General features: G+C 50.0%; 1 protein-coding gene across 2 annotated transcripts; it reads left to right on the top strand.

The window, feature by feature from the left end:
- The first annotated feature begins 365 nt into the window (after positions 1 to 365).
- xpot (exportin, tRNA (nuclear export receptor for tRNAs)) lies at positions 366 to 22,481 on the top strand. 2 transcript variants are annotated; one of them, XM_034526192.1, is made up of 25 exons: positions 366 to 508; positions 3,157 to 3,286; positions 3,392 to 3,474; positions 3,548 to 3,604; positions 3,687 to 3,756; positions 3,835 to 4,053; positions 4,132 to 4,316; positions 4,456 to 4,624; positions 4,962 to 5,198; positions 5,304 to 5,342; positions 5,419 to 5,481; positions 7,104 to 7,228; positions 7,440 to 7,584; positions 7,656 to 7,775; positions 8,370 to 8,464; positions 8,722 to 8,791; positions 8,873 to 9,111; positions 11,268 to 11,553; positions 12,109 to 12,295; positions 12,618 to 12,734; positions 15,632 to 15,747; positions 16,692 to 16,739; positions 16,834 to 16,905; positions 20,458 to 20,514; positions 20,590 to 22,481. In XM_034526192.1, exons 2-25 carry the CDS (start codon positions 3,200 to 3,202, stop codon positions 20,614 to 20,616), a joined length of 2,913 nt encoding a protein of 970 aa, XP_034382083.1. In that variant the 5' UTR covers positions 366 to 508; positions 3,157 to 3,199; the 3' UTR covers positions 20,617 to 22,481. The 2 variants fall into 2 exon arrangements, with proteins under 2 accessions (XP_034382083.1, XP_034382081.1); XM_034526190.1 differs by having other exon boundaries at positions 12,106 to 12,295.
- The last annotated feature ends 7 nt before the right edge of the window (positions 22,482 to 22,488 follow it).

Raw genomic sequence — 22,488 nt, 5'->3', positions numbered from 1 at the left:
TAATGTAGTTATTACTTTTATTATGTTTAGCAGCGGTTTCACAGCTTTAAAGTTACCAGCAGTTATTCAGAGAAGTATTCTATTAATATTGCAGAGGGACGAATCTGAAACCAACTTCAGCCTCTCGGCCTTTAGCGAACAAACAGCAAACATTCGTCGTCATGACATCACATATAAATGTGGTTGCGACATAAAAAACATTTATTTGTATTAAACATAATAATAATAATGATAATATATATATATATGTATAATATTGTTATAATATTTGTACGTCTTTTCCGGTGTGTCCCGGATGTCAACGGAGCAGACACGCACCGTGACCCGGATGTTAACGGAGCAGACACGCACCGTGACCCGGATGTTAACGGAGCAGACACGCACCGTGACCCGGATGTTAACGGAGCAGACACGCCGCACCGACCGAAGTGCAACTGATTTCTGGATGATTCTCTGATGAGCTGACGGCAGAAACACACAACACACCGATGAGAGCCGTCTGTTTAAGGTCAGTTCTCCACCAGGCGGACTTGTTTTTCATTCATCTCGTTTATCGCAATAAGAAACGATCTTGATCTTGTTTATCTCGATAAAAGGCGGTTGACGTCAGCGACAAAGTGTCACTGAGAGACGGAGGTAACGTCACAGCGTGACAACACGCATCGAAACACACGGACAGTAATGAACGTCAGACAGACTCCCGGGGATGACGTAGTTCTTATTGTCGGTTAAAGGATTAGCTCAGGAGCTAGCCGGCTAACGCTAGCTTGAGTTAGTTACTAACCTAGCTGTTTCCTCTGTTAGTGTAGCTAGTTGTTAGCATGTTCTTGAGGAGAAGACCCCCCCCCACCAGGTGTAGACCATGTAAAGGAGACATGGAGGATGGAGGTGTAGACCATGTAAAGGAGACATGGAGGATGGAGGTGTAGACCATGTAAAGGAGACATGGAGGATGGAGGTGTAGACCATGTAAAGGAGACATGGAGGATGGAGATGTAGACACTGTAAAGGAGACATGGAGGATGGAGGTGTAGACCATGTAAAGGAGACATGGAGGATGGAGATGTAGACCATGTAAAGGAGACATGGAGGTGTAGACCATGTAAAGGAGACATGGAGGATGGAGGTGTAGACCATGTAAAGGAGACATGGAGGATGGAGGTGTAGACCATGTAAAGGAGACATGGAGGATGGAGGTGTAGACCATGTAAAGGAGACATGGAGGATGGAGGTGTAGACCATGTAAAGGAGACATGGAGGATGGAGGTGTAGACCATGTAAAGGAGACATGGAGGATGGAGATGTAGACACTGTAAAGGAGACATGGAGGATGGAGGTGTAGACCATGTAAAGGAGACATGGAGGATGGAGGTGTAGACCATGTAAAGGAGACATGGAGGATGGAGGTGTAGACCATGTAAAGGAGACATGGAGGATGGAGATGTAGACCATGTAAAGGAGACATGGAGGATGGAGGTGTAGACCATGTAAAGGAGACATGGAGGATGGAGATGTAGACCATGTAAAGGAGACATGGAGGATGGAGGTGTAGACCATGTAAAGGAGACATGGAGGATGGAGGTGTAGACCATGTAAAGGAGACATGGAGGATGGAGGTGTAGACCATGTAAAGGAGACATGGAGGATGGAGGTGTAGACCATGTAAAGGAGACATGGAGGATGGAGGTGTTACCTGTGTTGCATCATGGAGGATGAAGGTGTTACCTGTGTTGCATCATGGAGGATGGAAGTGTTACCTGTGTGGCATCATGGAGGATGGAAGTGTTACCTGTGTTGCATCATGGAGGATGGAGGTGTTACCTGTGTGGCATCATGGAGGATGAAGGTGTTACCTGTGTGGCATCATGGAGGATGAAGGTGTTACCTGTGTTGCATCATGGAGGATGAAGGTGTTACCTGTGTTGCATCATGGAGGATGAAGGTGTTACCTGTGTTGCATCATGGAGGATGGAGGTGTTACCTGTGTTGCATCATGGAGGATGAAGGTGTTACCTGTGTTGCATCATGGAGGATGGAGGTGTTACCTGTGTGACATCATGGAGGATGAAGGTGTTACCTGTGTTGCATCATGGAGGATGAAGGTGTTACCTGTGTTGCATCATGGAGGATGGAGGTGTTACCTGTGTTGCATCATGGGTACTCCCTTCACGGTGTACGGTACCACTCTGAACAGGTCTAACAACAAGTATTATCAATTCAAAGTATTAATCGATCAGTAACATGTTTCCTTGCATTATGTGTATGATGTTAAACAAAACGTAGAGTAGTGATGTTTAAAGTGTGATGGAACATCTGTTTATAACAGCTGTGAGTATCAGTAGTTCAGTGAGAAATCAAACACGTCACCAGGGTTGCAAAATTCCGGGAATATTCAAAGTTGGGAACTTTCCACGGGAATTAACAGGAATAAACTGAACATGTTGGTAAAGTAACTGTATGTACCTTGTCATAAGCAGGCAAACATTTATAATACAACTTTTAATTTGTCATGTTTTGACATTTTGTGAGTAGAACTTTATTCTTTCATCCAACAAAAAAAACATGAACGTTGAATAAAAACATATTGAATAATTCTTTTCAATATGTTGCAGCTATAATTTAAATCTCTATCTGTCTGCAATACCGCTCTTGGCCTCTACGTCACTCGGCGCTCTCACACTTGCCAGACAAAGGGCTGAAACGTTCAGACAACACTGATGACAAAGACGTTCACAAACAACAGAACGTTTTATGTTTATGTTTCTGTCAGACAATGTTCCCAACGTGCTGCATTCAGGGTCCAGCTGAGCTCGGCGTGCATAGTCTTGTTAGTCTTGTTCTCAACTACATTTAAGTTCCCTGTTATATGTTTTTTTTTCAAAATTTCTGTGGAAACTTTCCGCCCCTTTGCAACCCTACACATTGAGACGTTGTCGTGGTAACCGCATCCCATCAGATTATTGTGAGACGTTGTCGTGGTAACCACATCCCATCAGATTATTGTGAGACGTTGTCGTGGTAACCACATCCCATCAGATTATTGTGAGACGTTGTCGTGGTAACCACATCCCATCAGATTATTGTGAGACGTTGTCGTGGTAACCGCATCCCATCAGATTATTGTGAGACGTACAGGTGACTCTTCCCCGTCTCCAGATGTTAGAGGTCTGCCCGGCAACAGAGAGGAGCTAACCCACCAATGGCCTGCCAGTCTGTCTGTGCAGTCATGGACGAGCAGGCGCTGCTGGGGCTCAACCCCAACGCCGACGCCCCCTACAGGCAGAGGGTAGGACTTCTCCTTCTCCTCCTTGTTCTTCTTGTTGTTCTTCTTTAATAATGTGGTCATAACGTGGTAATAATAATGTAATAATAAAGTGGTCCTACCGTGCAGGCCATGGCTTACTTCGAGCAGCTGAAGGCGTCTCAGGACGCGTGGGAGGTTTGTGCCGACGCCCTCGCTAACGGGCTCTACAGGTGAGTCCTCCTCCTCCTCACAGCGGTGAAGACCTCCTCATGTTCTAACTCTTCTCATCTGGTTTCCTCACAGCGACGACCACGTCAAGTTCTTCTGCTTCCAGGTTCTGGAGCATCAGATCAAGTTCAGGTGAGGAGGCTCCGGTTCTTCGTCTGCTCTGCACAGACGTGCATTAGTTTGGGTCTCACCTGGTTTCCTGTTTGTGTTGCAGACACGCTGGTCTGAGGTCAGCTCAGCAGCAGCTGATCAGAGAGACTCTGATGAAGTGGCTCCAGGTTCAGGTGCTTCACGTTAAAGTTGGTCTAAAGAGAGTTCCACGAATGTGACGCTGTAACGGTTGTGAACATGTTGCCCTCCAGCTGATGAACGCCCAGCCGGAGAAGCCCTTCATCAGGAACAAGGCGGCCCAGGTGTTCGCCCTCACCTTCATCATGGAGTACCTGACTCTGTGGCCCAAGTTCTTCTTCGACATCCTGTCGCTGGTGGGTCTGAACCCTCACGGCGTGGACATCTACCTGAGGACGCTCATGGCCATCGACGCCGAGGTGGTGGACCGAGACATCCTCCACCTGCCCGACGTGAGGCCCCTCTGCTAACGCGTGACCTTTTGACCTCTGCGCCGAGAGACTCCTAACGGCGTCCGCTCTGTCCTTCAGGAGACGAGGAGGAACACGCTGATCAAAGACCACATGAGGGAGCAGTGCATCCCCAACCTGGTGGAGTCCTGGTTCCAGATCCTGCAGACCTACCAGCAGTCCCACCCAGAGCTCACCTGCCAGTGTCTGGAGGTGGTGGGGGCCTTCGTGTCCTGGATCGACCTCAACCTCATCGCCAACGACCGGTGAGGAGGAGGAGGAGGAGGAGGAGGAGGAGGAGGAGGAGGAGGAGGAGGAGGAGGAGGACGACGACGACGACGACGTCACAGAGCTCTCCATTGACTGTGTGTGTGTGTGTGTGTGTGTGTGTGTGTGTGTGTGTAGCTTCGTGAACCTGCTGCTGAGCCAGATGTCGGTGGAGGAGCTCCGAGAGGAGGCCTGCGACTGCCTGTTTGAAATAGTGAACAAGGGGATGGACCCCGTGGACAAAACCAAGCTGGTGGAGTCTCTGTGCCGAGTGCTGCAGGCGGCCGGCTTCTTCCACGTGGAGCAGGTCATTACCACTTATTACCACTAGGCTTCATCAGCCCCACAAACACGGTTCCACATGGACAAGTAGAATAGATTCACAGTGGAAAGATTATTAAAAAATGTCATTTTCCTTTTCATCTAATTTCTTTAGATATATTTCAGAAAGTATGAAAACTGTCTAATCGGTGTTTTACCCGTTCTATTATCTGGTTCTAATAAATAGACATTTAGGGTTGAAATAAGATCCCATAATCATAATGCTGCACGTGGAGTCTCTGAATGTTGCAGAAAGACGAACTCCGAAGAAGGACCTCAAACGTTACATTTCTTGAACGCTTTCCCACTTCCTGTCCCGCCAGGAGGAGGACGTGGACTTCCTGGCCAAGTTCTCCCGGCTGGTGAACGGGATGGGTCAGGGTCTGGTGCTCAGCTGGACCCGGCTGGCCAAGACCGGCAACGTGAAGGACACGGCGGACACGCTGCAGGCCGTGGAGGCCAAGGTGCCGCTGCTGCTGCAGCTGCTGGTGCACGAGGACGACGACATCTCGGCCAACATCGTGGGCTTCTGCTACGAGTACCTGCACGTCCTGAAGCAGGTGAGGAGGGTCCTGGACCGGGTCCTGGGTCAGTACCTGGACCGGGTCCTGGGTCATTGCCTGGACCCATATATCTCAAATATCTAATTTCTTTTCTGTTCTTAGCTTCCCCAACTCACCGACCAGCAGAAGACAAACATCGAGGTGAGTGTTTGTTTACAAACAAGGCTGTCAATCATCTTTGTTTACAGGAATCAATACACTGAGTTTCCTCCTGCAGGCGATCATGTTGGCTGTCATGAAGAAACTGACGTATGACGACGAGTACAACTTTGAAAACGAGGTGAGTTTGTAGTTCTAAATTTCCTCAGGGTGAAGATGAAGCCATGTTTGTAGTTCTACATGTCCTCAGGGTGAAGACGAAGCCATGTTTGTAGTTCTACATGAAACAGAGGATCTGGTTTGTCCTCAGGGTGAAGATGAAGCCATGTTGTAGTTCTACATGAAACAGGATCTGGTTTGTCCTCAGGGTGAAGATGAAGCCATGTTTGTAGTTCTACATGAAACAGAGGATCTGGTTTGTCCTCAGGGTGAAGATGAAGCCATGTTTGTAGTTCTACATGAAACAGGATCTGGTTTGTCCTCAGGGTGAAGATGAAGCCATGTTGTAGTTCTACATGTCCTCAGGGTGAGGATGAAGCCATATTTGTAGTTCTACATGAAACAGAGGATCTGGTTTGTCCTCAGGGTGAAGATGGAGCCATGTTTGTAGTTCTACATGAAACAGAGGATCTGGTTTGTCCTCAGGGTGAAGATGAAGCCATGTTTGTAGTTCTACATGAAACAGAGGATCTGGTTTGTCCTCAGGGTGAAGATGGAGCCATGTTTGTAGTTCTACATGAAACAGAGGATCTGGTTTGTCCTCAGGGTGAAGATGAAGCCATGTTTGTAGTTCTACATGAAACAGAGGATCTGGTTTGTCCTCAGGGTGAAGATGGAGCCATGTTTGTAGTTCTACATGTCCTCAGGGTGAAGATGAAGCCATGTTGTAGTTCTACATGTCCTCAGGGTGAGGATGAAGCCATATTTGTAGTTCTACATGAAACAGAGGATCTGGTTTGTCCTCAGGGTGAAGATGAAGCCATGTTTGTAGTTCTACATGATACAGAGGATCTGGTTTGTCCTCAGGGTGAAGATGGAGCCATGTTTGTAGTTCTACACGAAACAGAGGATCTGGTTTGTCTTCAGGGTGAAGATGAAGCCATGTTTGTAGTTCTACATGTCCTCAGGGTGAGGATGAAGCCATATTTGTAGTTCTACATGAAACAGAGGATCTGGTTTGTCCTCAGGGTGAAGATGAAGCCATGTTTGTAGTTCTACATGAAACAGGATCTGGTTTGTCCTCAGGGTGAAGATGAAGCCATGTTTGTAGTTCTACATGATACAGAGGATCTGGTTTGTCCTCAGGGTGAAGATGAAGCCATGTTTGTAGTTCTACATGAAACAGATGATCTGGTTTGTCCTCAGGGTGAAGATGAAGCCATGTTGTAGTTCTACATGTCCTCAGGGTGAAGATGAAGCCATGTTGTAGTTCTACATGAAACAGGATCTGGTTTGTCCTCAGGGTGAAGATGAAGCCATGTTTGTAGTTCTACATGTCCTCAGGGTGAGGATGAAGCCATATTTGTAGTTCTACATGAAACAGAGGATCTGGTTTGTCCTCAGGGTGAAGATGAAGCCATGTTTGTAGTTCTACATGAAACAGAGGATCTGGTTTGTCCTCAGGGTGAAGATGAAGCCATGTTTGTAGTTCTACATGAAACAGAGGATCTGGTTTGTCCTCAGGGTGAAGATGAAGCCATGTTTGTAGTTCTACATGAAACAGAGGATCTGGTTTGTCCTCAGGGTGAAGATGAAGCCATGTTTGTAGTTCTACATGAAACAGAGGATCTGGTTTGTCCTCAGGGTGAAGATGAAGCCATGTTTGTGGAGTACAGGAAGCAGCTGAAGATGCTGTTGGACCGACTGGCTCAGGTTTCTCCTGAGCTGCTGCTGGAGGCCGTACGGCGAGTCTTCAACAACACCATGCAGTGAGAGCACGCTTTATTAATATAACTTAAATATTTATTTATTGATATATATATATATATATATATATATTAAAAAAAAACTGATCACTGAACTACATAACATTTAGTCTTTTATAATAATCTCTTATAATTTGACTAACACATTTCCGTGAGATCATCTTTATTTAAGGGTTTCCTGTCCGACAATAAGCTTTAACATGTCTCTCTTTAGGACCTGGCAGACCACGGCGTTCATGGAGGTGGAGGTGGCCGTGCGGCTGCTCTACATGCTCGGTGAAGCTCTGCCGGCGTCGCACGGCGCTCACTTCACCGGAGACACGGCGAAGACCAGCGCCCTGCAGGACATGATGAGGACGGTGAGTCAGGAGGCCACCCGCGGCGACGCCCCGGGAGCGGTAGCTCACACCGTGTGTTTGATTCCTCACAGCTGGTGTCCTGCGGCGTCAGCAGCTTCCAGCACAGTTCTGTCTCTCTGGAGTTCTTTGAAACCGTCGTCAGATACGACAAGTTCTTCCTGGTGGAGCCTCAACACATCCCCAACGTGCTGGTGAGGGGCTGCATGTACACAATAATACACAATAATATACACATTAGAGCCTCAACACACAATAATACACAATAATATACACATTAGAGCCTCAACACATCCCCAACGTGCTGGTGAGGGGCTGCATGTACACAATAATACACAATAATATACACATTAGAGCCTCAACACACAATAATACACAATAATATACACATTAGAGCCTCAACACATCCCCAACGTGCTGGTGAGGGGCTGCATATACACAATAATACACAATAATACACAATAATATACAATAATACACACATTAGAGCCTCAACACATCCCCAACGTGCTGGTGAGGGGCTGCATATACACAATAATACACAATAATATACAATAATACACACATTAGAGCCTCAACACATCCCCAACGTGCTGGTGAGGGGCTGCATATACACAATAATACACAATAATACACAATAATATACAATAATACACACATTAGAGCCTCAACACATCCCCAATGTGCTGGTGAGGGGCTGCATGTACACAATAATACACAATAATACACAATAATACACACATTAGTACACATGTAGAACGTGTCCTCTGTGTTGTGTTCACTGTCAGATGGCGTTTCTGGACCAACGAGGACTGAGACACAACAGTCCAAAGGTCCGCAGCAGAGTCGCCTACCTCTTCTCCAGATTCATCAAGACGCTGCAGTGAGTCCAGACTGAGAACTATATTGTTATTGTTATTATAATTATATTTATTATTATGATTCCCTCAGTAAACATTGTAAACATTAGTTTTTGGTCTCAATCTCTAGTTTCAAGTCTTCTTCAATACAGAATGATGTTCATTTAGTAAATGATGGTCATTTAGAGTCAAACAGACCATAAAGCAGGGGATGCTTTAGGGCGGGGCTACAAGGTGATTGACAGGCCATAAGTGCTTGCTGTATTTCTACTTTCTACAGTAAACACATGACCGCCTTCATCGAGGACATCCTGACCAGGATCCAGGATCTGCTGGAACTGGCTCCTCCCGTGAGTACCAACGCGTCGTCTTTCACTCAGAGGAGGTGACCTCTGACCTCTGCATCACTGACTCCGCCCCCTTCTCTGCAGGACACCGGCTTCACGGCGCTGCTGACCAGCGACGACCAGCTGTTCATGTTCGAGGCGGCCGGCGTGCTGATCGTGAACGCGGAGTGTCCGGCGGAGAGGAAGCAGGCGCTGATGAGGAGCCTCCTGCTGCCGCTGACCGACGCCTTCCGCCTGCTGCTCGCCAAGCTGCCGCAGGAGACGCAGGACGACAGGCAGGCCGCGCTCGCCGACTGCCTGAGCCACGCCGTCGGGTTCGCCAGGTGAGGAGGTCATGGAGGTGGATCTGAAGAGTCACATTTCAGTTTAGGGTTCCCCATCACAGAGCAAATGAGGTTTCCTCCTCCAGTATCGAGTAGATCATGTGACCAGTAGAACATGTGACCATGTTGTTATGACATCATGACGTTCCCCTGGCGTTCTTCTGACGTTCCTTTGGCGTTCCCCTGACGTTCCTTTGGCGTTCCCCTGACGTTCCTCTGGTGTTCCTCTGGCGTTCCCCTGACGTTCCTCTGGTGTTCCTCTGGCGTTCCCCTGACGTTCCTCTGGTTTTCCCTGACGTTCCTCTGGTGTTCCTCTGGTGTTCCTCTGGCGTTCCTCTGGTGTTCCTCTGGTGTTCCTCTGGCGTTCCCCTGACGTTCCTCTGGTGTTCCTCTGGCGTTCCCCTGACGTTCCTCTGGTTTTCCCTGACGTTCCTCTGGTGTTCCTCTGGCGTTCCTCTCGCGTTCCTCTGGCGTTCCTCTGGTGTTTCCTGACGTTCCTCTGGTTTTCCCTGGCGTTCCCCTGACGTTCCTCTGGCGTTCCTCTGGCGTTCCCCTGACGTTCCTCTGGTGTTCCCTGACGTTCCTCTGGTTTTCCCTGGCGTTCCCCTGACGTTCCTCTGGCGTTCCCCTGACGTTCCTCTGGTGTTCCTCTGGTGTTCCCTGACGTTCCTCTGGTTTTCCCTGGCGTTCCCCTGACGTTCCTCTGGTGTTCCCCTGACGTTCCTCTGGTGTTCCTCTGGCGTTCCTCTGGTGTTCCTCTGGTGTTCCCTGACGTTCCTCTGGTTTTCCCTGGCGTTCCTCTGGTGTTTCTCTGGCGTTCCTCTGGTGTTCCTCTGGTGTTCCCTGACGTTCCTCTGGTTTTCCCTGGCGTTCCTCTGGTGTTCCTCTGGTGTTCCTCTGGCGTTCCCCTGACGTTCCTCTGGTGTTCCTCTGGCGTTCCCCTGACGTTCCTCTGGTTTTCCCTGACGTTCCTCTGGTGTTCCTCTGGCGTTCCTCTGGCGTTCCTCTGGTGTTTCCTGACGTTCCTCTGGTTTTCCCTGGCGTTCCCCTGGTGTTCCTCTGGCGTTCCCCTGACGTTCCTCTGGTGTTCCCTGACGTTCCTCTGGTTTTCCCTGGCGTTCCCCTGACGTTCCTCTGGTGTTCCTCTGGCGTTGCCCTGACGTTCCTCTGGTGTTCCTCTGGTGTTCCCTGACGTTCCTCTGGTGTTCCTCTGGCGTTCCCCTGACGTTCCTCTGGTTTTCCCTGACGTTCCTCTGGTTTTCCCTGACGTTCCTCTGGCGTTCCTCTGGTGTTCCCTGACGTTGCTCTGGTGTTCCCTGACGTTCCTCTGGTTTTCCCTGGCGTTCCCCTGACGTTCCTCTGGTTTTCCCTGGCGTTCCCCTGACGTTCCTCTGGTGTTCCTCTGGCGTTCCCCTGACGTTGCTCTGGTGTTCCCTGACGTTCCTCTGGTTTTCCCTGGCGTTCCCCTGACGTTCCTCTGGTGTTCCTCTGGCGTTCCCCTGACATTCCTCTGGTTTTCCCTGACGTTCCTCTGGTTTTCCCTGGCGTTCCCCTGACGTTCCTCTGGTTTTCCCTGACGTTCCTCTGGTTTTCCCTGGCGTTCCTCTGGTGTTCCTCTGGTGTTCCTCTGGCGTTCCCCTGACATTCCTCTGGTTTTCCCTGACGTTCCTCTGGTTTTCCCTGGCGTTCCCCTGACGTTCCTCTGGTTTTCCCTGGCGTTCCTCTGGTGTTCCTCTGGCGTTCCCCTGACGTTCCTCTGGTGTTCCTCTGGCGTTCCCCTGACGTTCCTCTGGTTTTCCCTGACGTTCCTCTGGTTTTCCCTGGCGTTCCCCTGACGTTCCTCTGGTTTTCCCTGGCGTTTCTCTGGTGTTCCCCTGGCGTTCCACTGACGTTCCTCTGGTTTTCCCTGACGTTCCTCTGGTTTTCCCTGGCGTTCCCCTGACGTTCCTCTGGTTTTCCCTGACGTTCCTCTGGTTTTCCCTGGCGTTCCCCTGACGTTCCTCTGGTTTTCCCTGGCGTTTCTCTGGTGTTCCCCTGGCGTTCCACTGACGTTCCTCTGGCGTTCCCCTGGCGTTCCTCTGGCGTTCCCCTGACGTTCCTCTGGTGTTCCTCTGGCGTTCCTCTGGTGTTAATCTGCTAATGGTCTCCTCCTGCAGCCGGACCAGCAAGGCGTTCAGCAACAAGCAGACTGTGAAGCAGTGCGGCTGCACGGAGGTCTACAGAGACTGCCTGCAGACCTTTCTGCCGGCGCTGAGCTGCCCCGTCCAGCGGGGGACGCTGCGCAGCTCGGTGCGCTCCTTCCTGCACCGGATGATCATCTGCATGGAGGAGGAGGTGCTGCCCTTCATACCCGCCGCCTCCGAGCACATGCTGAAGGACTGCGAGGCCAAAGACCTGCAGGAGTTCATCCCGCTCATCAGCCAGATCGCCGCCAAGTTCAAGGTACGCAGAAGATGGCGTCGTGGCGCCATCACGCGGTGAAAGGCCCCGGTGGTGGCGTCATGGCGTCATGGCGTCATGGCGTGGTGAAAAGGCCCCGGTGGTGACGTCATGGCGTCATGGCGTCATGGCGTGGTGAAAAGGCCCCGGTGGTGGCGTCATGGCGTCATGGCGTCATGGCGTGGTGAAAAGGCCCGGTGGTGGCGTCATGGCGTGGTGAAAAGGCCCCGGTGGTGGCGTCATGGCGTGGTGAAAAGGCCCGGTGGTGACGTCATGGCGTGGTGAAAAGGCCCCGGTGGTGACGTCATGGCGTGGTGAAAAGGCCCCGGTGGTGACGTCATGGCGTGGTGAAAAGGCCCCGGTGGTGACGTCATGGCGTGGTGAAAAGGCCCGGTGGTGACGTCATGGCGTGGTGAAAAGGCCCCGGTGGTGACGTCATGGCGTGGTGAAAAGGCCCCGGTGGTGACGTCATGGCGTGGTGAAAAGGCCCCGGTGGTGACGTCATGGCGTGGTGAAAAGGCCCCGGTGGTGACGTGCTGTCTTCTCTCTCTGCAGCAGCAGGTGTCGCCCTTCCTGCAGCAGGTCTTCATGCCGCTGGTGCTCGCCATCTTCGGGGTGCTGGCCCGGCCGGCGGAGGACAACGACCAGGCGGCGGCTCTGGAGAAGCAGATGCTGAGGAGGAGCTACTTCACCTTCATCCAGACCGTCGCAGGAAGTGGGATGAACGAGGTGATGGCCAACCAGGGTGAGTGTTTGTTTAGACATAAAAAATAAAACAAAACAACAACAAAATGTGTTCACGCAACGAAGAAAGAACGGATTAAATGTGTTCAGAGCCTGGCTAGCAGTTCCCCTCTACTTCCAGTCATTATGCTAAGCTAGGCTAACAGCTGAAGAGAAGAGGTGTTCAACTGTTTTGATCATATTGGCAGATCCGCCTGTCAATCAGCTGCTGCTCAAATTCCTGCAGACACACTAAATGTAACTCCTTGTAGACTTTTCCTTCCGAAACACCGTTTAAGTTATTTGGTCACGTAACTGTTATGTTGTTGTTTGTTGTTTTTCAGGAGCAGAAAACATCGAGCGTGTGGTGTTCACCATCATCCAGGGAGCCGTGGACTTCCCCGACCCCATCGCCCAGAAGACCTGCTTCCTCGTCCTCTCCAAGCTGGTGGAGTTGTGGGGTGAGAGCAGCCTCTTGTTGTCCTCACTCTGTCCTCTTGTTGTCATTACATTAAGTTACATGTCATTTGTTTTTATTCAATGTATAGTCGGAAACGATGTGTTTTTAGTTTCCGGCAGAAGATGTAGAGATGTCAATGGGGAGCTCGTATGAGGTTAGACCATGTCCTGGGTGTGAGGTTAGACCATGTCCTGGGTGTGAGGTTAGACCATGTCCTGGGTGTGAGGTTAGACCATGTCCTGGGTGTGAGGTTAGACCATGTCCTGGATATGAGGTTAGACCATGTCCTGGATGTGAGGTTAGACCATGTCCTGGGTGTGAGGTTAGACCATGTCCTGGTGTGAGGTTAGACCATGTCCTGGTGTGAGGTTAGACCATGTCCTGGATGTGAGGTTAGACCATGTCCTGGATGTGAGGTTAGACCATGACCTGGATGTGAGGTTAGACCATGTCCTGGATGTGAGGTTAGACCATGACCTGGATGTGAGGTTAGACCATGTCCTGGGTGTGAGGTTAGACCATGTCCTGGGTGTGAGGTTAGACCATGTCCTGGGTGTGAGGTTAGACCATGTCCTGGATGTGAGGTTAGACCATGTCCTGGATGTGAGGTTAGACCATGACCTGGGTGTGAGGTTAGACCATGTCCTGGATGTGAGGTTAGACCATGACCTGGATGTGAGGTTAGACCATGACCTGGATGTGAGGTTAGACCATGACCTGGATGTGAGGTTAGACCATGACCTGGATGTGAGGTTAGACCATGTCCTGGGTGTGAGTTGACTGAGAGTTGACTGTCAAGTGTCACACCGAGGTTCCTGGCAGTCGGAGTCAGAGCCAGCACTGAGTTGTTGAAGTTAATAGTCAGGTCGTGGGTGGGAGAGACTTTTCCTGGAAGGAGGAGAAGTTCAGTTTTGTCTGGGTTAATTTTCAGGTGGTGAGCGGACATCCACTGAGAGATGTCAATCAGACATCCACTGAGAGATGTCAGTCAGACATCCACTGAGAGATGTCAGTCAGACAGGCAGAGATTCGTGCTGCTACCTGTGTTTCAGATTGGGGAAACGAGAGAATCAGTTGGGTGTCGTCAGCATAGCTGTGGTAGGTGAAGCCATGAGAGAGAATGACAGAGCCGAGAGAGTTGGTGTACAGAGAGAAGAGAAGAGGACCAAGGACTGAACCCTGAGGGACCCCAGTAGAGGGCAAGGGTCAGACACAGGTCCTCTCAAAGTTACTCGGTAAATGTGGCCTTTGAGGTAGGATGAGAAGAGGGAGAGCGCAGAAAGGTAAAAGCCAGCGGAAAGGTCTAGAAGAATAAGGACAGAGAGAGAGGCTGCTCTATCAGTGTGAAGCTGCTCAGAGACAGCAAGGAGGGCAGTCTCTGTGGCCGGCCTTGAATCCAGACTGGTGAGGGTTAAGAAGGTTGTTACTGTGGAGATAGGAGGAGACTTGGTAAACCTGTACCAACCCGACCAGTGGATCTGGATGTGTGGCTGAAAGAGAAGGCAGAGGAGAGAGCAGCAGGGGTAGATGTGTTGTCTGGTGTGATCCAAGTCTCAGTGAGAGCCAGCCTTTATCCTCCGAGCCTTGACTCCATGAAAAGACTCCTGGGTCTTTATCCTCCGAGCCTTGACTCCAACCAAAGACTCCTATGTCTTTATCCTCAGAGTCTTGACTCCAACTTAAGACTCCTATGTCTTTATCCTCCGAGCCTTGACTCCAACCAAAGACTCCTATGTCTTTATCCTCCGAGTCTTGACTCCAACTTAAGACTCCTATGTCTTTATCCTCCGAGCCTTGACTCCATGAAAAGACTCCTAGGTCTTTATCCTCCGAGCCTTGACTCCAACCAAAGACTCATGTCTTTATCCTCCGAGCCTTGACTCCAACCAAAGACTCCTATGTCTTTATCCTCAGAGTCTTGACTCCAACTTAAGACTCCTGGGTCTTTAGCCTCCGAGTCTTGACTCCAACCAAAGACTCCTGTGTCTTTATCCTCCGAGCCTTGACTCCAACCAAAGACTCCTGTCTTTATCCTCCGAGTCTTAAAGACCCTACCTGGTTACGCACCCGAGTTGCCGATAATGAGCTACAGCAGTGTCGGCCACGCCCCCAGACGTTCATTAGTGCAATGGCCAGCAATCGGGACCAAGTGGGCTCAGAACAACAGCTGATCTTTCCTTTAATCAGTGGAGATCAAGGTTGACAGGGATCTCTACTTCCTGCCAAAGCTGAATTGAGGATCAGACAGTACAGACCAGCACTCTAGTAGCTCCAGTATTACTATAGCAGATAAACTTATTTACAGAAGGTACTTAGCCAGGATCCAAGTGGTCCAGTAGTCTAGCCTGACAGGTAGAGATGTCCTCTTGTTGTCCTCTAGTTGTCCTCTTGTTGTCCTCTAGTTGTCCTCTTGGTGTCCTCTTGCTGTCCTCTTGATGTGCTCTTGATGTGCTCTTGTTGTCCTCTTGTTGTCCTCTTGATGTCCTCTAGTTGTCCTCTTGATGTCCTCTTGTTGTCCTCTAGTTGTCCTCTTGATGTCCTCTTGTTGTCCTCTTGATGTCCTCTTGTTGTCCTCTTGATGTCCTCTTGTTGTCCTCTAGTTGTCCTCTTGATGTCCTCTAGTTGTCCTCTTGCTGTCCTCTAGTTGTCCTCTAGTTGTCCTCTTGATGTCCTCTTGTTGTCCTCATGTTGTCCTCTAGGTGTCCTCTTGTTGTCCTCATGTTGTCCTCTAGTTGTCCTCTTGCTGTCCTCTAGTTGTCCTCTAGTTGTCCTCTTGGTGTCCTCTAGGTGTCCTCTTGTTGTCCTCTTGTTGTCCTCATGTTGTCCTCTTGGTGTCCTCTTGTTGTCCTCTTGTTGTCCTCATGTTGTCCTCTTGTTGTCCTCTGATGAAACCTGCAGGAGGGAAAGACGGCATGGTGGGATTCCCTGACTTTATCTACAAGCACATCGTTCCTGCGTGTTTCCTGGCGCCTCTCAAACCGACCTTTGACCTCTCGGACGCTCAGACGGTGCTGGTGAGCCCCTACAGCCACGTCTAGTTAGTTAGTGTGCTAGTTAGTGTATGTTAGTTAGTTCGTGTATGTTAGTTAGTGTGCTAGTTAGTTAGTGTATGTTAGTTAGTGTGCTAGTTAGTGTATGTTAGTTAGTGTGCTAGTTAGTGTATGTTAGTTAGTGTATGTTAGTTAGTGTGCTAGTTAGTGTATGTTAGTTAGTGTATGTTAGTTAGTGTGCTAGTTAGTGTATGTTAGTTAGTGTATGTTAGTTAGTGTATGTTAGTTAGTGTGCTAGTTAGTGTATGTTAGTTAGTTAGTGTATGTTAGTTAGTGTATGTTAGTTAGTGTGCTAGTTAGTGTATGTTAGTTAGTGTATGTTAGTTAGTGTATGTTAGTTAGTCTGCTAGTTAGTGTATGTTAGCTAGTTAGTGTATGTTAGTTAGTGTATGTTAGTTAGTCTGCTAGTTAGTGTATGTTAGCTAGTTAGTGAGTTAGTTAGTGTACAATATGTTAGTGTGTGTTAGTGTATGTTAGTGTTAGTGTATGTTAGTTAGTGTATGTTGGTCCCTGCAGCCATGTGTATGTTATTGTTAGTTAGTTAGTGTATGTTAGTTAGTGTTAGTATATATTGGTTAGTGTTAGTTAGTGTATGTTAGTTAGTTAGTTGGTGTTAGTGTTAGAGTTAGTTAGTGTGTGTGTTAGTTAGTGTGTTGGTGTGTGTTAGTGTGTTGGTGTGTGTTAGTTAGTGTGTGTTAGTTAGTGTGAGAGTTAGTTAGTTAGTTAGTGTGTGTGTTGGTGTATGTTAGTGTGTGTGTTGGTGTGTGTGTTAGTTAGTTAGTGTTGGTGTGTGTTAGTGTGTGTGTTGGTGTGTGTGTTGGTGTGTGTTAGTGTGTGTGTTGGTGTGTGTTAGTGTTAGTGTGTGTGTGTGTGTGTGTTCAGCCCTCAGCAGCCTCTTTGTGTTTCAGACGCTGTCAGAAGTTGCTCTCACGCTGAAGATGATTCATCTCAAACGGGTAACAGCTGTTGACGACTAGAGGACACGTTGAGATGTTCCTCATGAACTCTCATGAGTCTGAAGGCGTTTCTTCTTCTCTGGTTTCTCTTCAGGGGCCGGAGTTCATCCACTTCCTGCAGCAGGAATATTTACCTTCGCTGCAGGTGTCGCCAGAGATTTCTCAGGTGAGTCTCTGCTCCGATAAGTGTATATATATATATATATATATATATCCATCCATCCATCCATTATCACCCGCTTATCCGGGGTCGGGTCGCGGTGGCAGCAGGTTCAGCAGGCCGACCCAGGCTTCCCTCTCACCCGCAGCACTTTCCAGCTCATTCTGGGGGATCCCGAGGCGTTCCAAGGCCAGCCGGGAGATATAATCCCTCCAGCGTGTCCTCGGTCTTCCCCGGGGCCTCCTACCAGTTGGACGTGCCCGGAAAACCTCTAATGGGAGGCGTCCAGGAGGCATCCTAACTAGATGCCCGAACCACCTCAGCTGACTCCTTTCGACACGAAGGAGCAGCGACTCGACTCCAAGCTCCCCCCTGATGTCCGAGCTCCTTACCCTATCTCTAAGGCTGAGCCCGGCCACCCTACGGAGGAAGCTCATTTCGGCCGCTTGTATCCGAGATCTCGTTCTTTCGGTCACGACCCAGAGTTCGTGACCATAGGTGAGGGTTGGAACGTAGACCGACCAGTAAATGGAGAGCTTTGCCTTCCGGCTCAGCTCCCTCTTCACCAAGACGGACCGGTACAGCGCCTGTTTTACTGCTGCAGCCGCACCGATCCGCCTGTCGATCTCCCGCTCCACCTTACCCTCACTCGTGAACAAGACCCCGAGATACTTGAACTCCTTCGCTTGGGGTAGGCAGTTTGCCCCCACCTGGAGGGAGCAATCCGCCGGTTTCCGGCAGAGCACCATGGCCTCAGATTTGGAGGTGCTAACTCTCATCCCTGCCGCTTCGCACTCGGCTGCAAAACGCCCCAGTGAATGCTGGAGGTCACGGTCCGAGGAGGCAAACAGGACCACATCATCCGCAAACAGCAGAGAGGCGATCCCGAGACTCCCGAACCGGATCCTCTCCGCCCCCTGGCTGCGCCTAGATATCCTGTCCATGAAGGTCACGAACAGGACCGGTGATAAAGGGCAGCCCTGGCGGAGGCCAACACCCACCGGGAACGTGTCTGACTTACTACCGAGGAGACGAACACAGCTCCTACTGCAGGCGTACAGAGACCGGATGGCCCGTGCCAACGGGTCCGGCACCCCATACTCCCGCAGCACCCCCCACAAAAACCCCCGAGGGACCCGGTCGAAAGCCTTCTCCAGGTCTACAAAGCACATGTAAACTGGTTGGGCAAACTCCCAGGACCCCTCCAGTAATCTTGCGAGGGTAAAGAGCTGGTCCACTGTTCCACGACCGGGACGGAATCCGCACTGTTCGTCCTGAATCTGAGGTTCGACAAGCGGTCGGAGCCTCCTCTCCAGCACCCTGGCATAAGCTTTTCCCGGGAGGCTGAGCAGTGTGATACCACGATAGTTCGAGCACACTCTCCGGTCCCCCTTCTTGAAGATGGGAACCACCACCCCGGTCTGCCAGTCCATGGGCACTGTTCCCGACCCCCATGCGACACTGAAAAGGCGTGTCAACCAAGACAGCCCAACAATGTCCAGCGCTTTCAGCATCTCAGGGCGGATCTCATCCACCCCTGGCGCCTTGCCACCAAGGAGCTTTTTGACTACCTTAGCGACCTCTGCCAGGGATATGGGTGAATCCACCCCAAAGTCTTCCGGCGCTGCCCCCTCTCCGGGGGACATGTTGGCCGGGTTTAGGAGTTCCTCAAAGTGCTCTTTCCACCGCCCGACGATGTCCCCAGTCCGGGTCAGCAGTTCCCCCCCCCTGCTGAGAACAGCCTGGGGTAGACCCTGCTTTCCCTTCCTGAGCCGTCGGATGGTTTGCCAGAACTTCCTTGAGGCCAACCGAAAGTCCTTCTCCATGGCCTCCCCGAACTCCTCCCATGCCCGAGTTTTAGCCTCCGCGACCATCGTCGCTGCAGCCCTTTTGGCCCGCCGGTACCCGTCAGCTGCTTCAGGAGACCCCTGGGCCAGCCAGGCCCGAAAGGCCTCCTTCTTCAGTTTGACGGCTACCCTCACCCCCGGTGTCCACCACCGGGTTCTAGGGTTGCCGCCACCACAGGCACCGATGACCTTCCGGCCACAGCCCCGAGCAGCCGCGTCCACAATAGAGGCTTTGAACAAGGTCCACTCGGATTCCATGTCCCCAGCCTCCCTCGGGATTTGTGAGAAGTTCTTCCGGAGGTGGGAGTTGAAGACCTCCCGGACAGGATCCTCTGCCAGACGTTCCCAGTTCACCCTCACTACACGTTTGGGCTTGCCAGGTCTCTCTAGCCGAGTCCCCCGCCATCTGATCCAACTCACCACCAGGTGGTGATCAGTTGACAGCTCTGCTCCTCTCTTCACCCGAGTGTCCAAGACATACGGCCGCAGATCAGATGATACGATTACAAAGTCGATCATTGATCTCCGGCCTAAGGTGTTCTGGTACCAGGTACACTTATGAGCCACCTTATGTTCGAACATGGTGTTCGTTATGGACAAACTGTGGCTAGCACAGAAGTCCAACAACAAAACACCATTCGGGTTCAGATCGGGCAAGCCGTTCCTCCCAATCACGCCCCGCCAGGTTTCTCTGTCATTGCCCACGTGAGCGTTGAAGTCTCCCAGGAGAACTATGGAGTCGGCAGGCGGCGCCCTTTCCAGGACCCCTCCTACCGACTCCAAGAAGGCCGGATACTCCGAAATGCTGTTCGGTGCATAAGCACAAACAACAGTCAGAGCCTTACTCCCCGCAACCCGTAGGCGCAGGGAGGCGACCCTTTCGTTCCCCGGGGAAAACTCCAACACAGCGGCGCTCAGCCGGGGGCTCGTGAGTATCCCCACTCCCGCCCGGCGCCTCTCACCCTGGGCAACTCCAGAAAAGGACAAAGTCCAACCCTTCTCCAGGAGCTTGGTTCCAGAGCCCATGCTGTGCGTGGAGGTGAGCCCAACTATATCTAGCTGGTACCGCTCCACCTCCTGCACCAGCTCCGGCTCTTTCCCCGCTAGTGAGGTGACGTTCCACGTCCCTAGAGCTAGTCTATGCTGCCGGCGATCGGCCCGCCCAGGTCTCCCGCCTGGCCCGCCGCCCGGTCTACATAGCACCCGACCCCGATAATTCTCCCTGCGGGTGGTGGGTCCACAGGGTGACAGCTGCTCCATGTTGTTCTTTCGGGCTGAGCCCGACCGGGCCCCATGGGCGAAAGCCCGGCCACCAGACGCTCGCCGACGAGCTCCCCTCCTGGGTCTGGCTCTGGGAGGGTGCCCCGGTTTCCCTTGTCCGGGCAAGGTGGCTACAATCCGTGGGCTGCTATTCATCAGGGTTTATTGAACCGCTCTTAGTCTGGGCTCTCCCCCGAGACCTGTTTGCCTTGGGAGACCCTACCAGGGGCTGACGCCCCGGACAACATAGCTCCCAGGATCACTGAGCCACTCAAACTCCTCCACCACGTTAAGGTGGCGATTCATAGGAGGAGTAATATATATATATATATATTAATTAAATAAACATTCGGGTTTATTGTAGAAAATACAGATAAAAAATGAAAAGAAAACATAAACTTGTAACTGACTGAATCAAAAGATGATATTTGTTGACGTGTTTGATCTGCAGGAGCTTTGCCAGGTGGTCCAGCAGCCGGACATCAAAGTCCTGAAGAGCTACATGAAGGTACGTTTTCATCCCCATCGGCAAGCTCACCGATTGGCTCCCGGCTCGTTTAACGGACTGATTGATCTTCTGCAGGCGTTCTTCCAGCGAGCCAAGCTGTAGCAGATCCACAGGAAGTGGTGGTACACAGGAAGTGGTGGTAACAACTCAACAGGGACCGTAGCATAGGAGCTGCTTTTGCACTTAACGAGTGGACGCGTGACGAAGTCTGTCCGGCGCTCGGCGGACGGATCGAAGACGAGCTGTCGGCGAGGAGCGCCGGGACGTCTGGAGAGAACCGGAGAACCCCATCGAAGCTTGGTTCTGGTAAAACACTTCTCAACAGACTGTTTTGGAAGATGGACAGAAAACGAGGGCTGAACCGTTTTATTTTACTCGATGTGGCTTTGATTTCTTTTTTTTGTGTGGAGGATTTAAAGTTTGACGTGAAACTGCTTCTCTCGTATTATTTCACAAACAATTCTCCATTTAAAAGCAGTTAATTGTCTTTGTGTCCGTTACCTCATGAACCTTTCAGCCCTTATGGTGCGTTCAAAGACCTGACCTTTCAGCCCTTATGGTGCGTTCAAAGACCTGACCTTTCAGCCCTTATGGTGCGTTCAAAGACCTGACCTTTCAGCCCTTATGGTGCGTTCAAAGACCTGACCTTTCAGCCCATATGGTGCATTCAAAGACCTGATGAAGACGCTCAACTTTCAGCCCTTATGGTGCGTTCAAAGACCTGACAGCCCAGCCCTTATGGTGCATTCAAAGACCTGATGAAGACGCTCAACTGTCAGCCCTTATGGTGCGTTCAAAGACCTGACCTTTCAGCCCATATGGTGCGTTCAAAGACCTGACCTTTCAGCCCATATGGTGCGTTCAAAGACCTGATGAAGACGCTCAACTTTCAGCCCTTATGGTGCGTTCAAAGACCTGACAGCCCAGCCCTTATGGTGCATTCAAAGACCTGATGAAGACGCTCAACTTTCAGCCTTTATGGTGCGTTCAAAGACCTGATGAAGATGCTCATCTTTCAGCCCTTATGGTGCGTTCAAAGACGTGACTCGTATATTTTTTATTTCAGATGTAAATAAGATGTTAAAGTGTAAATACGGTTCCTAGATTTACTTTTTTTAAATCTTCATTCCCAAATGGAAGATCACTGCTGCCAGAAAATATTATAAATACTCATTAAGTAAAGATTGAGATAATAAAGTTCTTAAGTTTGATTTAGTTTTATAGAATAATTTTTCTTCTGACTTAATTATTTGACGTGTAAATCTTAAAATGGCCGTTGAGACTAAAGTGTTAAATTTACACAAATTATCCAACACTTGACGTATTTTTATTTATCGTGATTTTTAGTTTTCATATTTTACTCGGTATCTCATTATTGGGACTTAATGAGTATTTATTCATAATCTTTCTTAGAATGTCATTTGTTTTGAGATTTTAATTTGAATCTTCTCAGCGTTAATGAGTTTCCATAAAAACAAAGTGGATTTGTTTTGTATTCGTGACAATTGGACATGTAAAATAACACCAAACTTTAAATGTTTATCCAGAAACATAAACGCTGCATTTGTACTATTTTCAGCGGCGGATGTAAATAAAAAAAGTAGAATATCACAAATCTAATTTCAGCTGATTTAAATATAAAGAACGTGTCATTATTTTGGTCTTCAGGTGAACTCCACTAGGACCTTTAATTTGGGCCTTTAGGTCAAACAAGTCTTTGTTTTCACTGTAAATGTTCAGATGAGAAGTTTAGAGATGGGGTTAGCGTAGCTTAGCATAAAGTGCTATCCTAGTTTGATTTGCCCACAAACGACTGGGGCTATTTCGTGCTAAGCTAGGCTAACCCGTAAAACAAACACTAGCCAATTATTCACCACTTTGTCCTCAAACAGCTGAGTTTCCTTCCTGTTTGAGGCCTTCTGGTCGTTGCTGATGAAATAAACCAATAAAGTGTTTACTAACCCCGACGTCTAC

The sequence above is a fragment of the Cyclopterus lumpus genome, chromosome 23, assembly GCF_009769545.1.
Source record: "Cyclopterus lumpus isolate fCycLum1 chromosome 23, fCycLum1.pri, whole genome shotgun sequence".
In the NCBI taxonomy this organism is placed as follows: domain Eukaryota; kingdom Metazoa; phylum Chordata; class Actinopteri; order Perciformes; family Cyclopteridae; genus Cyclopterus; species Cyclopterus lumpus.
This window is presented reverse-complemented; position numbering and strand designations above follow the sequence as displayed.

Bases quoted from the DNA above. Each gene is read 5' to 3' on its own strand.
- xpot (XM_034526190.1), top strand. From the start codon at position 3,200: ATGGCCTGCCAGTCTGTCTGTGCAGTCATGGACGAGCAGGCGCTGCTG. The intron at 4,054-4,131 runs GTGAGGCCCCTC...TCTGTCCTTCAG, and splicing joins ACATCCTCCACCTGCCCGAC to GAGACGAGGAGGAACACGCT. The intron at 8,465-8,721 runs GTGAGTCCAGAC...TACTTTCTACAG, and splicing joins AGATTCATCAAGACGCTGCA to TAAACACATGACCGCCTTCA.